The following is a 15016-nucleotide window of genomic DNA, read 5'->3' on the forward strand; positions in this document are numbered from 1 at the left end:
CCATAAGAACAGCCCAACAGCTAACAGCAGATGATTTCAATGTTACAGCTACAAAAAGATGAAAGTGCAGCATAAATTCATCTCCAGAATCAAACGTTCAGTTAAAAAAAAAAACAGAAATAAGTCAGTTACTAATCATTAAAGGTTCTGTTATCATATATATAAAATCAGCACCGTTACTCCCTGCTGCAGTCGATATTGCAAGGTAAAGTCAAAGGTAAGCGTGGACCCGGTAGAAGGAGAATATCATGGCTGCGGAATTTAAGAACATGGTTTAAGAAAACCTCAACGGAGCTGTTTCGAGCCGCAGCGAGCAAGGTCATGATTGCCAATATGATTTCCAACATCCGAAACGGATAGGAACCAGAAGAAGAAGAAAGGTTCTGTATTGTTTTTATTTTAAAACACCATAATAAATAAGGTTCAAATCGTAATTTAATATGAAGGTAACATAATATACCTAACAAATATGCCAATATGATAAATGAAATAGGTGTGAACAGATCCTCGGCGCTATGGATTGCGATAATGTTTATTTTGCGGGCATCTTAGTTAAGTTTTATTATAAATGAACTAGTTAGATAATAATTTCTAAAACAATCAACTTTAAATAATAAAATAGCTACTTATAATATTATGTTTTAGTTGTGCTGGAACTGCCGTAATGGCTAACTTTTATGACATAACATCCTTGGCAACAGTTTTGCTAGGTAGATCTAATTTTGCAAATTGGTCTTTTGCTATATATCCCTTAAAGGTTTTTAAAGTAATGCATATAGATGACTTTGAAGAAGAATCAACCGTAATCTTAGATGTTAAGAGTGAATATATTATTTTAAACGAGAACAAGGCTGTCGTTCTAGCTTCTTTTGATTTGGCAGATAAATATTTTGATTTCTCCAGAAATATGCAGTCCTTGCCTATGTCAGTAATAGCTTTGGTAAGTTTTTATTTTTAGATATACAGTAGTGGTTGATTTTGACTTTCAAATTAGAGAATGCAACGATTACCGATAGAACATCAGACAACGACTGTGTCTTATACATAAAAACCGTTTCCAAAGATCACTCACAAACGTATATATTAAAAATTTGAGTTCGACATAAAAAGAAACACAATTTAGATTTTGTATAAACCTAGGTACCCGGAAAGCTCTCTTCGTATTCATTTTATAAATCCAGAGACACTTGGATGTTAAGCAAGAAATGGAGGAATGGAGGAATTATAGCAAATATTTTGATAAAATCTTCCAAGAACACCTATATTTGTCATTAAAACAAAATAAATAGGCCTCAATATAACCTTGGAATTATATAAAATATATGTTACATAAAACTGCAGAAATACGCACAAATGAACTATATCAGAAATTGAATTTAAAATAGAGATAAGGCAGAGTTGTATATTTTTACTGCTTATCTGTAACATATCCATCCATTCAATTCACTACAACCCAAGGTTGTTGGCCTCCTTACTAAGCTTCTCCAAAAATCTCGATCGACTGCAGTTCTTTTTTCATAAACGTGTTTGTAAGAGGTTTTTGGCATCTCCATTTACTTCGTCCCGCCATTTCTTTGTTTTCAACAGGTCTTTTTTCTTGGAGATTTGCGTTAGTAATTTTCTGGCGATTCTATTCTCATGCATCCGGACCACGTGTTATTCTCATCGTAATCGCTGCAGTCCAGTCTATCTTTTATTCTTTTATGATACCCACGTCAGGATTCTGGAACCCTGTACCAGCTTATAAAGGTCCAGTGGATGGGTATCATATATATTTGGACTTACTTTGTTGTCTCCAAAAAGTTGCCATCTGGGATGCAATCAGAATCTGCAGCTCAAGTCTCCATAAAACAGTCTCATTGTATGCAGGTATCCCTGAACTATAGTATGTGCAGTAAGGAAGCCTGTTATGATTCTGAGCTGATTTCTGCTTGCCATATATTTGACCAGGTATATTTGACCCAGTTTGAGTTGTGTTGGCTTCGGATCCAGGCTTTTTTCCGATCGCGAACGATGATTTTTATCACTCCCACAGCTGGCTCTGGATCAAAGTATATTGTAGCTGAAACTCTTTTGGCAATATTATGATATTACATCACTACCATATACTGCCTGATCACTTGAAACCTATACCAATTGATTACGTTCTGCCAGTCTGTTGAGTTCTTTTCGATGTTCCAGCACTAGCCTAGAGTTTACCTTAGGACTTATGAGAGCTCCCATGGCTGTTTGCCTATCTGCGCATATATTAACCTGCTTCAGTTCCAAAGTCCTCATGTTAATTTCTCTTGCATACTGCAAGATTGCAAAAACCTATTCCTGAATTACTGTAGTATATTCTCCTAGTGGAATAGCAATGTTTAAATTTCCACCACTATCAAATATTTGTGCACCCTACTCTTCTGCAGTTTTCGACCCGTTCGTATACCAGGAATAACCTTGCAGTCTGGGTCGAGAGTTTTCTCTGCCCCATCTCTCTACGGTACGTTACTTAGGTTTTCTTGCTGTCCATAATATCCCTTCCTTCTCTTCCCTCTTATAGCTATATGTACAGGAGTCATAGCTGCCGTTGGTGTGCCCCTCATAGCCACTGAAATTCCAAGTCTTCGCACCTTACTTAGTTTGAGGATGGCTCTTTTTTGCTGTCTCTGTGGCCACCACAGAAAATAAAGTAACAGACTCAAAACAAACAGGACAAAGCAAAGGCTCTAGAAGAGTCTTTAGGCACACAAAACCATTCTTGGCTTCAATAAATTAAAATGGAATTCAAAGGTACTCCAACAGATGTAACAAAAATAGAGCATTCTAAAGAGCAATACTCATTTGAATCAAATCGCAAACAATATTATCAAAAGATTTTCCTCTAATCTAATAGATTTTAGCAAACGAGAGTTAAAGGCGGTTATAGAGATGGTGATTGGATACTGCCAACTGAGAAATATATCAGATTGTAGAAAATTCTATGAAAAAAGTATCCATCATTACAATTTACCTGAATGCCCTATCAAAATAAAAGATTACATCAATATTACGAGAAGAGTGTGTCCCTGTTCTCCTAATATCGATGTAATCTTCTATACTGTCTTATTCCTTTTGTGTCTGGCTGTATGACGATACGTCTAAGCAAAAAAAGGAAAAAACTGCAATGCATGTTCTTAATAAAGGTGAAATGCTTAGTGAAATTTTATGTGTTTTCATTACAAAACAGAAGCAGAAAAAGTCAAAACGAAAAGTATAAAAAAATTTAGAAAACATTTTAATTCATTTACTATTTGAATTTGAAATTAACCACAATTTTGATTTAAAATATGTTTATTTTGACGTTTCGATTTCAACTTCGGAATTTAAGAACGATTTCCGAATTGAAAATCGATACGTCAAAAAACATTATTTTAAACTAATGTTCTCGTTAATTCCGAATACAACTAGTAAATTAATTAAAATGCCACAAGAAAATAACTTTAGAAAATATTTTAGTTTAAAATGTTAAACGTTTTAGTATTTAAAAGTGTTAAAAGTTATTTTTTTATAGGTGTACTCCCGTATAACTCATCCAAGCGTTTGGCACCGTAGAACTTTGGATAAAATACTAATTTTGGGAAACCTTCTCTACAAAGAATGTATAGAGTGCAAAAATGTTTTGGAATTAAAACTCGAAAATTTACCAGCTTTATTTACTATCGGCCCATATATCGTTGAAATTTATATTTTTGGCAATGTTTTTGCTGACCTAATGTATAGATCCTGTGTTTGCCAACTAAAAAGATGTTTTGAGCAATTCTTTGGAAAATGTACGAACGCTATACTCCAAATTGGACAGTAAGTTTAGTAAATCAAAAATCCTAACATTTTGGCGTATTTATCTTATTTTTTATAAACTAATAAAGAGTCATGGTCGTTATATCTTCATACATATGGGTTTTAAACGAGCTACTTTTCTGTTCCCTCTTAGTTTCATTCTTTCTCTGCTCATTTTATATTTGTCTCATCATCATCATCAACTAGCCTTTAACGTCCACTGCTGAACATAGGCCTCTCGCATGCTTTTCCACTTAGTCCGATTTTCCGCCATCTGAATCCAATTTGTAGTCACTCTTTTTATGTCATCTGTCCATCTCGTTTGGAGTCGACCACTATTTCTGTTAGCTTGTATTCGGGGTCTCCATTCCAAAATTCTTTTTGTCCACCGGTCATCAACTGATCTTGCTACATGACCTGTCTAGTTCCACTTTAGTGTTGTTATCCTTTCAATAACGTCTGCTACTCCTGATCTTTTGCGTATAGTAGCATTGGGTATTCTATCACGTAGAGAAATCCCTAACATTATTCTCTCCATTGCCCTTTCAGCAACTTATAGTTTACTCACTGTTGTTCTTGTGAGTGTAAGGGTTTCTGCGCCGTAGGTCATCACTGGCAAAATACACTGATTAAATACTTTTCTTTTCAGACACATTGGAATCTTAGACCTAAAAATATCCTTCATCTTTCCAAATGCCGTCCAAGCGAGGTTTATTCTTCTTTTTAGCTCGATTGTTTGGTTGTCTCGACTTATTCTGATCTCATGGCCCAAGTATTTATAGGAGTCAACTGGCTCAATATCTTTGTCTCTTACTGAGATGTTTTTGTTGTGTACTAAATTTGTCATAAATTGTGTTTTTGAAAAATTTATTTTAAGACCAACTCTTTTTGTGGCAGTATGGAGTTATTGGAGCATTATCTGTGCCTAATCAAAGCTGTCTACAATAAGAACGGTATCATCTGGAAATTTAAGGTTATTTAAAAATTTTCCATCTACATTGATGCCTTTTTCGTTCCAATCTATTGTTTTACAAGCGTATTCTAGCAAAGTTGTAAATAATTTAGGAGACATGTTGTCTCCTTGCCGAACGCCTCTTTCAATACGAAAGGTCCCAGTATCTTCATTAAGTCTTACACAGTCTGTAGCATGCTGATAGATCTATGATGAGGGATATGTATCGGTGATCTATTCTACATTGTTTATATTCGTCTACTGGCTACAAATTTTTTACGAAAAATTTACATTATTCTGTTTATGTATGATGTTTTCTCATTTACTAACATATCTGTTCCTACTACGCGTGAAAATCTTTATTTTAAATGCCATTAGAACTTTGGCAATAATAAGTTAACTTAATTATTTCTAAACTGGGCTCACAAGTTGTTCAACTAAGATATATATCTCCTTCAAAACTTTTTTCCTGTTCCTGCTAGAGAATACCCTTTTTATTTTATTGAAATTTTGTGACCATCATAAATAGTAACTTCTTCATGTTAAGGGATAATATATATTGACTTCTCTGACGTTAGTTCTCTAAAGATTCGTTAATTATTTCTTGAATTCATGTTAAACTGAATAGGCGATGATACACAACCCTGTCTGACACTATTAATAGACTACCACTTTTTTATTTTTAAAGTGGATAATATATTATTTATGGTATGTATAAGTAGTGCCTATACAGGTTGTTTTACGACGAACTTACATTATGTATGTATAGCAAACTACTCACACGATATTTATAAAAATTGGTTTATGGGGATTACAAGTTCTGGCGAACCTAATGAAACTATTTTGATAGACATGCCACGTCTGGTCATACCGAAAAAAAAAACAACAACTTAGTTATTTTAAGTAGAACACTCTGTATATTATTGCATTTTTAGATTTGGCGTAAGATTCTAAAAAAATTGTATAAGGTACCATAGGTCAAGACTTCATATTTTTTGGGTTTTCAAACTTTTCAAAGTATATAGCTCATCCATTTACAAACATATTTTAAAAATTTTTGCACACAAAGAATAGGTAAGGTACTTTCAGAAATTTACATCAAAATTGAATTTCTAAATACAGGGTGTTCACAAATGATACGGCATTTCTTTAAACTTCAAATCATAGTAAGAAATAATTTTATATGAAACACCCTATATTTTATAATTAAAAAAAAATATCAGTCGTCTTTCAAATAGTATTTAAGTTTCTTATAAACAAAGTGTTAAAGATAAGATATTAATATTGTTTTATTCTAGCAGGCCGTGTATGAATATGTCATAATTGTCATCATTTGCGTGTTATTGGCACTTTTTGTAGTAAGAAAAAAAAAGTAATAGAAATAACTAATTTAGAATTAAGCAATGAAGAATGCGTAATTTTACTTTTAATATAATAATATAACATTTTTGTTTTATCTCTTATATATTAAAACACCGATAAATATTCTGAATATTTTTGCGTCTCCGAGATTGGTAATATAAACATTTTTAGTCTGTTTATAATAATTATAATTTGTATTTCGTTTGATCTTGATTTCGCCAGATATTGGCGCTTAAAAAAATATGAATCTTTTGTTTGTGAATTGTTTGCTCCGGATTTTCTTAAAATTCGTTATTGTTATTTGCTATTTGAGTGGTCTAGATTCAAAACCGGACATTTTCACTTTGTCATTTTGAGTAAACTTAAAAAGAAAACAATTTACAACTTTACTTTCTAATATATTTTAGATATTTTTCTTCTGTCAATTTTTGAAAACAATTAAAATGATCCTATTATAAAATTTAATATATAGGATAAGGCGTAAACTAGAGAAAAAGGAATAAAAATTGGAAATGTCCATTTTTGCATTCAAACTGCTCAATTTTATATCTCTAAATATCTATAATGTAATTGGAGAAATTATATGGGTAAAAAAATAAAAGACCATACTCATTTAGAGGAAAGGATTTACTTTATATTAATATATTACACACGAAAACTAGGAATAAATTCAGTATGTTCACAGGTTGGATCATTAAAATCCTGCGTATGTCGCTCATTCTCGTTTAAAGCTTTGGGATAGAATTCTAGCTCCTGCATTTGTTTCCGGTTTGTACCGAAATGTTTGTTTAGTAGCTCGTTTACATCTTTAAGTTTTGCTTCTTTGGCCTTTACACCTAAAGGTAAAACTGCAGGATTTATACCAGTCAATGCTTTACCTTTCTTGGTTACTGATAATGCAGTTCCAGTGTCAGATTTGTAGAACATCTCTCCTTTAACAAGAATTCTATGTCCTCGCAAACTCTTCCCTCATAATATTGTAATTCTTGACGATTTGCTGATTTGGAAATGCCATTTTCTGAGCCCTTTCAATATCTCCATTTGTCTGTTTTCCAATCCATTACTTCAAATTCTGGATATTTAATTACGGTTGTATATTCAGAATAAATATCAAAATATTCTTGGGGTTGAATTATTGTCGTTTTTCTTCGTACCGCTTTTTCAATAATGCCAAAAACTCTATCAGCAGGTAAAAAGCTGTGTCCTGTAACTGGATAGACAAGTTGAATTTTATTAATATTAATAGGAGCATCATCAGCAAGCCATGTTTGACACATAAATATAAGTGTCGAATTTTTATTTTGTCCACCACATCCGTCACATATCTGATAGACTGTATCTATTTCAGAGGCAAAATCTGTATGTTTTAGCCTGTGATATATTGCTGAAGCAATTTCGTAGGAACCTTTTGATCGATCAAGCTCGGTCCATGTGTATCTAAACACATTGTCTTTGGTAAGTTTGTAACGAATTTATTTTGCTTACCATAGGGTAAGATTATGGGGTATAAAATTGGGGACAGAAACCATGGGGGTGAAAATAGGGCAAGCAAAACAAATCGATACGTATGCGAACGGCACTCAGGGGGTTGTTGGAGAGCTGAAGTCGTGGATAAGTAAATGGCAAGGGGGTCGAGATTGGGGAAGCTACAAAAAATGAAATAAAGGGGTACTTACATAAATTTCCTGGACAAAATGAATAAAATTGACAGACAAGAAATACCTCTAGCTATTTTCCTAAAAATTAAACACACAAAAAAGGTTAGGAGATTTTTCTAAAATAAAGACAAAAAATAATCAGAGAAATAAATCAAACATTTATTTGTGCCTCTAACAAACAGTCATCAAAAATACAGATTGCACAAAAATTATTAAAAGTTGCAAAATACAAAATTACAAAAAAAACTTACATGTGTTGCCTGTTTACAAAGGAGATTGCTACAAAATTCTTCGAAATGGTTCCTAGGTTATCTTATTAATATGGCCAAATTAAAAATTAAGATTAAGGATATCCTTATAAATGGAAATATATAAGATTTAACTTTTTCTATAAAACATCTTTTCTATACAAGCAAATTAAAAATTGTCACAACAAAAAAACAAATTAAAGCTAGCTGTCAGATGTCACATTTAATTTTGATGACAAAGAACAAATATATTGACAGCATAACCATACATATTACAATTTTTAAATTGTTATGAAAGCAATTATTACTTTAGCAAAAAAATGTCCGTCTCTACTTTAAAACCAATATACTGAATGTTACCTTATAATTCACATTTTTTCACACTTAACCTTGAAACTTGCTAGAGGAAGACGATTTCTATAGCCTGGAACGAGGTTGGGGCAAACAGACGACAAACGAAGCTGGTGGCACACCCTATGTACTGATTTAAAATTTTACCATGTTCTGGCATACTACACAAATCCTCTAACTATTCAAGTGGTTACTCTTTTATAAATCAGTCATATTACAGAGAGTAGATTTCCACTTTTTACCGGTCTTGAAACTCAACCCATTACACAAAATTACCGGTTATGTTCAACTCGAGCTGCCCTATACAACCTGCCTGCTTCGTTGCTCTTCTTAACCTAACTTGAATTCCCCTCTTGACCTAAATCTAATACTGGTATGGGAGACCCTTCTTACGTCCATAACATAAATTTCTTGTTTTAAAAACAGGCCTCAACTATGTTACAAAGCGACCCTCAAACAAACTACTTCCAAATATGAAGAAATAACACGTATTATATTGATTTTTCTACCTCACAATGTATTCAGAGATTTGGGGGGTTTGAATGTAAATAAAGAAAAAAAAAACTTGAAAACTGGATACAAAACTTGTTATATTATCGATCGTTTTTACATTCCCTTTTAAAAGACAAACGCAGATTTCCTGGTAATTTTTAATGCGTACTAACGGGATAAACAAAATAGGGGCGGACTACAAAACGTTATACAGAATTTATATTATCATATAGATATTAAATATTATATATAGACACAAATTTAAAAACGCTACAAGTTTTGCTTTTGAAAAGCCTTGTACTATTGTAAAATTATATACGTAGAGTTGTCTCGAACAGTAGGCTGCTTGATCGGGTATTTTTGGTAATTACACATTTTTCTGAGAGTCAAAACTAAAAGTGTACAAAAAAAAACAATCTCTTACTTTCAATTCGTTAGTGACTGATTCATTGTACATACGACACAGTTTCTTAGTAATAAGCTCTGGATCTAAGTACACTCTTACTCTTGATGATGATCTGCAGTAGTGATTTGCTACATTTAAGTGATTCGATAAATTCCTGAATTTTTTTGTGGGCATTTTTTAAATGAGAAACTCTTTCACCACCCCTTTGAGCGGTCGGCATTGTCCCCCATTTGTGAAATTTTTTTATTACCCTCAAGCTCGGTGTTTGGAAATACCAAGTATACCTAAGAAAGCCTTTCTACATACGGGTATTTTTGTTTGTTAACAGCAGTGTATATAAAATATTTTACACTCACTTCTCTTGCTTTTTTCTTCGCCTGATACTTATGACGTTCTGGTGCACGCACTACACAATGCTTTAAAATAAAAGCATCTTGAACATCTTTTTTTTTATTTCATAAAAAATTTTATGAAACCGCTGTATGTCCATCATTGAAAGACAGCAGCATTGAAATGATTGTATTTTGTTACCACACGATGAATACTGAGGCAAACTGCTTGCAGAATATCTACTAACAATGAACTAACACTGGATTAATATAAACGAGACGAAAAATAGTTATAAAAATAGTTACCAATGTTAGGTATATTGATATTTTTACTAGTGATACTTGATCAAACATATACAATTTTAATTGTATATATTATTTTGTTAGATACATGAATGAAACAATTAAAATTTTCATACATTTATAACGGCAAAAACTCTCGATTCATATAAAATAAAGTTACAGATTTTTGAAGCACTTGGCAACGTGCTCTAATATTTTGCTCATATTTGTGTCAATCACCGATTACAATATGTTGTAAAATGTTGTGATTTTCTGGACAGCAAATACAAGAGAATTCCTAAACTATTTAAAATGGACGCCGTTTAAAAAATCCTCTTGCTGATTAGAAAAAAGGCTTTTCTTTCCTAAAAAATTTTAACGGCGAAAATCTTTTTAAAAGAAATAATTTTAAACTCCTGGTTTAAAGAAAAACATTACATATTTATTATTATTTTACATAAACAGTTATTACAAATAAAATTATCCAAATTTATCAACAAACTTTACATTGAGTTAACCCTTTAACAAAACAGAATTTAAAATTTTAAAGTTTAGCAATAATTGCTTATAAGTGACGCCCAACATGGTAGGCAAATTAAATTGCTACAAATATATGGAAAATGTGACAGACTCATTACTAGAACCTGTGCGTAATTTGCTAAAAGATATCAAGAATTTAACACAGTTTGGTTGTTTTCAACATAAAGTTAATAATACAAAGCCTATTGTTGATAATAATGATCATACAATTAATGTTCTTGGGTACTATGCTGCTTTCCCCGAAGCGTCATCGTCATTACGTTGTTCAGCAACTTAAAAAGACACAAAAATTTCATTCTTATTTTTACACGACAGTTCGAAGTTTAAAGGAAACAGACTATTAAAAGAATAGAATTTTTAACGATGAAATGTCAAGAGCATAATGAATTTTTTAGGAATCCTATATGCTGTGACGAATCAAAATTTTCAAAAACAGAATGTTTAATAGGCACAAAACATGTGGTTTTTAGGAGCAATGTGAGTTTAATGTCTTTTGTACGATCAGAGATCACCCGGTTGGAGCTCTCCACTTTCATGATGGTAACTTAAACTACTTTTTTAGGAGAAAGTTATCTCAATATATTTAAAGTAAAACGCCATCTTTTCTATCACATTGTAAAAGTGCAAATAATCACAAATAATGACAATTATGACATCTTTATACACGGCCTGCTAAAAGAAAACAATAAATATCTTGTCTTCAACATTAAGCCACAATTATCTCCATAAGTATTAACTTAGGTAAGAGAATTCTAATACTATTTGAGAGACAATTGATTTCTTTTTTCACTAAAATTATAAAATACAGGATATTTTATTTAAAATGATTGACCTATTGTAGTTTGAAGTTTAAAGAGATCGCGTATCATTTGTAAACACCCTGTTTTTAGAAATTCGATTTCGATGTAAATCCCTGAAAGAACGTTACCTACCCTTTGTTTGTAAAGGTTTTCAAGATATTATAAATTGTAAATGGATGTTTGTCTCTGTCACAATTTTTAAAAAAAGATGAATAACTCAAAAAATATGTTAATATAAGTTTTGACCTATAGTACCTTATATAAATTTTATCTAGAATCTTACGCAAAATCTAAAAATGCAAATGATATACAGGGTGTTCCATTTAAAATTAATAAGTTGCAGTTCACTTCCGGTATAACCGAAAGTGGCATGTCTGTCAAAGTATTTTCCTTAAGTTTGTCATAACCAATATATCGTTTAAGTAGTTTCCGATATATAGAAAGTGTAAGCTCGTTGTGAAATACCCAGTATAATGTCTAAATCTAAACTATTTTTGTATATTTTTAGATGTCACATGGCTGTTTGGAAACAAAGAAACATGTTATATTGCTTTGATCCTTATTCTAGAAACACAGAAGGATACGCAGCAGCCCGTGGTGTGGCTTGTGTCTCTATGCATTCAACTTTGGATTCTTTAATTGATCTGGTAGCTACTAATTACGACAAAGATGCTGTGTTTTATATCCATGCTTTAAAAGTTTGCAAAATACATAGAGATCCTTGTCAAGCTGGTTAGTATTAGAATATCGGTTAAATAGGGTACAGATAATATGATAAAAATAAGTCGTAAAATTATCCATTTATTTTATTACAGTAAAATAAACTACCAACAAGACTATTGTCACTAGATATAATCTAAAGTAAAAAAAGCTTTTTAGATCTTATTAGAAAAATATAAAATAATAAATATCCTCTTGCGCTCACCCAAGTTAACTCAGGCCTAATCCTTTTACATCAAAAATACTACAAGAAAAGAAAATCACAATTCACGTATTTTTAAATATTGGTATGATACACTCTAAAACAAGGGATGACACACAGTTATGTCAGAAATATCTTGTTTCTCTTCTAATGTTCTTTCTATGCGCATCTCGAACTCTGCTACATAATCCACATTGATGAGTTGGATTTGGCAGTCCCAAATCGGTGATTTTCTAGCGGTTGTTTCATCGTAACTGTAGAAATGAGCTTTGCCGGTTTTGCCCGAATGTATGCAAAAATTGTAGACCCATAGTTGACGTTTGTAGAAGGCTTCGCCAGCAGGAATTTTCGGCAGAGGAAGATTCTGCTGAAAATCAAACGTTAAAATTTCTATATCGTTATTTTGTTGGCTTAGTTTTGTCTTTTCTTTTGTGTCTGTAAAAAAACGACTTGTATTAACCTCATGTACTTTCTTTTCAAGCCGTAAATTTTCCTTTTCAGTATCATCAAGAGCTGGATCTTGAAGACTATTGTATAATATGTCACATCTTTTGCAGGTGTCTGAACGAGGTGCCCCAAAACTATAATTAAAATTTGCTTTAAAATACCTAAAATAAAAATCGTAGGTTACTTTAGGTTTATAGTTTTTATCAAAAACACTTTCCGGTTCATTTACTTGCAAATAAAGTTCATGCATCTTTTTAGCATTGAGATCAGGAGACAAATAAAAACGGGACATTTTCATTCGGCTATATAAGTGTGACTCACGTCGTGGAAAACTTTTTATGTTATTATCTACCTTCTGCAGTAAATCTTTTGAAATGCGGTTTTTTCTATTTTTAGGTTTACCTTGTTTGCTGTTAGGGGGTGTAATGTTGTTACTGCGCAGTTTTAGTAATATTATCCACTCGTTTTTTGGATATCCCGTATATTGCTCCGAATGCACTCCTACAAACTCGTATTTTTTCCATACCCAGCTTAATATAGTACTTGTGAACACAACTACGCCTCTCTTGCTCACCAGTTTTAGCTCGAGTTCTTTTAACATTGCTTGTTGTTATTTTAACCACCGAAGTAGATAGTTTGAATCTGTTTGTCTCCTATTTCATTAAAGTTTACTAAAACTGCTTACCTCTGTTCTTCGTTCACCTTCAAAACATTTAAACTTACATTCACAGTTAGATTCACTTTGCCTAGATCCTACACTACTACCTTTCCAGTTAACATAACTTTTTCCTTCTGCAATACACTTTTTCTTAATGTTCCGTTTTCACTTAGCTGGATCAACACTTTTTCTATTCTTCGCAAACGAAACACCCTGAACCTCCTTTTGAACTATATTGACTGGAAACTTGTGTTTTTTTACACGCCTTCTTTTCACTGAAAGCCCCGCTTCATCAGGATCAGAGCTTTTTTCAATTCGGATGGATTATGACAGAGATGTTAAAGCTTATAAATGAGGAAAACATTGGAATACTGGTCAAGCTTTTCAATGATGTTTATTCGACTGGTGATATCCCTGAAGATTCTTTAAAGTCCGAATTAATAACACTACCAAAAAAACAACGTCCGAAAAACTGGACCGATTATAGAATGATAAGCCTTATGAGCCACACTTTGAAAATATTTCTACGCATCATCCAAAGTAGAATCAGAGATAAATGTGAAGAAGACCAGGATGAAACACAATTTGGCTTCAGAAATGGACTGGGAACTCGGGACGCCCTCTTTGCACTAAATGTATTACTGCAGAAATGTCGAGATCAAAGGAAAGACGTCTTTGCTGTATTTATTGACTATGAAAAGGCTTTTGATCGAGTACAGCATCACAAATTAATTACAATATTAAAAGATAAAGGAGTTGATAGTCAATACATACGATTCATAGAAAAGTTATACTGGCGTCAAACAGCGGCAGCTCGCATAAACGGAAAATCAACAGAAATATGTAAAATACAAAGAGGTGTCAGACAGGGTTGTATACTATCCCCACTGTTATTTAATTTATATTCAGATAGAATATTTAAAGAAGCGCTGCATAATTTGGAATGGGGCGTGAAAGTTAATGGAATTCTGATAAATACAATCAGATATGCAGACGGTACAGTTATTTTAAGTGATGACATAAATAGATTACAATGCCTTTTAAATGCCATTGATACAGTGGGAAGAGAGTTTGGCCTAAACATAAACTGTTCAAAAACAAAACACATGGTGTTTAGCAGTTTAGCACATCAAGATGCACGATTATATGTTGATGGTCATATAATTCAAAGAGTGCCCAGTTTTAATTATCTTGGTTGCCATATTACTGAACAACTAGATCCAGATCAAGAGATAAAACGTAGAATCGAGATAGCCCGCACGACATTTTTAAAAATGAAGTCATTTTTCTGTAATGATAACTTGCAACTTCAACTTCGAAAGCGCATGGGTAAATGCTACATTTGGTCAGTCCTCTTATACGGTGTCAAAGCATGGACATTAAAAATATCCACCATTAATCGTCTGGAGGCCTTTGAAATGTGGCTGCACAGACGTATACTAACAATTCCATGGACGGCTATGCTGACAAATGTGGCAGTCCTTGAGAGAGCAAATACTGCTCGCGAGCTGCTTGATAACATCAAATGTAGAAAGATGGCCTTATTTTTACACGTAGTAATGGGAGACCGATATAATATTCTTCAACTTATTATGATGGAATTGGTAGAAAGCAGGCCTCTTGGTTGAAGAATATCAGGGAGTGGACAGGAATGAGGAAAGCTGAGCAACTCTTTAGAATAGCTCAAGACAGAGACAGTTTCGCCATGTTAATCGCCAACGTCAAGGGGACTTGATAGGGCACGTTAAGAAGAAGATGGATTATACAGATC

At 32.8% G+C, this 15016-nt stretch overlaps 1 protein-coding gene across 1 annotated transcript in view; it reads left to right on the plus strand.

The window, feature by feature from the left end:
* The window catches only part of LOC140434535 (uncharacterized), a 102748-nt gene that overhangs the window by 45082 nt on the left and 42650 nt on the right, over positions 1 to 15016 (plus strand). The window contains exons 9-11 of the mRNA XM_072522874.1: positions 646 to 940; positions 3533 to 3819; positions 11727 to 11950. Coding sequence (XP_072378975.1) covers positions 646 to 940; positions 3533 to 3819; positions 11727 to 11950 — 806 coding nt within the window. The remainder of the gene's footprint in view (positions 1 to 645; positions 941 to 3532; positions 3820 to 11726; positions 11951 to 15016) is intronic.

Source organism: Diabrotica undecimpunctata, chromosome 2 (genome assembly GCF_040954645.1).
Source record: "Diabrotica undecimpunctata isolate CICGRU chromosome 2, icDiaUnde3, whole genome shotgun sequence".
In the NCBI taxonomy this organism is placed as follows: Eukaryota; Metazoa; Arthropoda; class Insecta; order Coleoptera; family Chrysomelidae; genus Diabrotica; species Diabrotica undecimpunctata.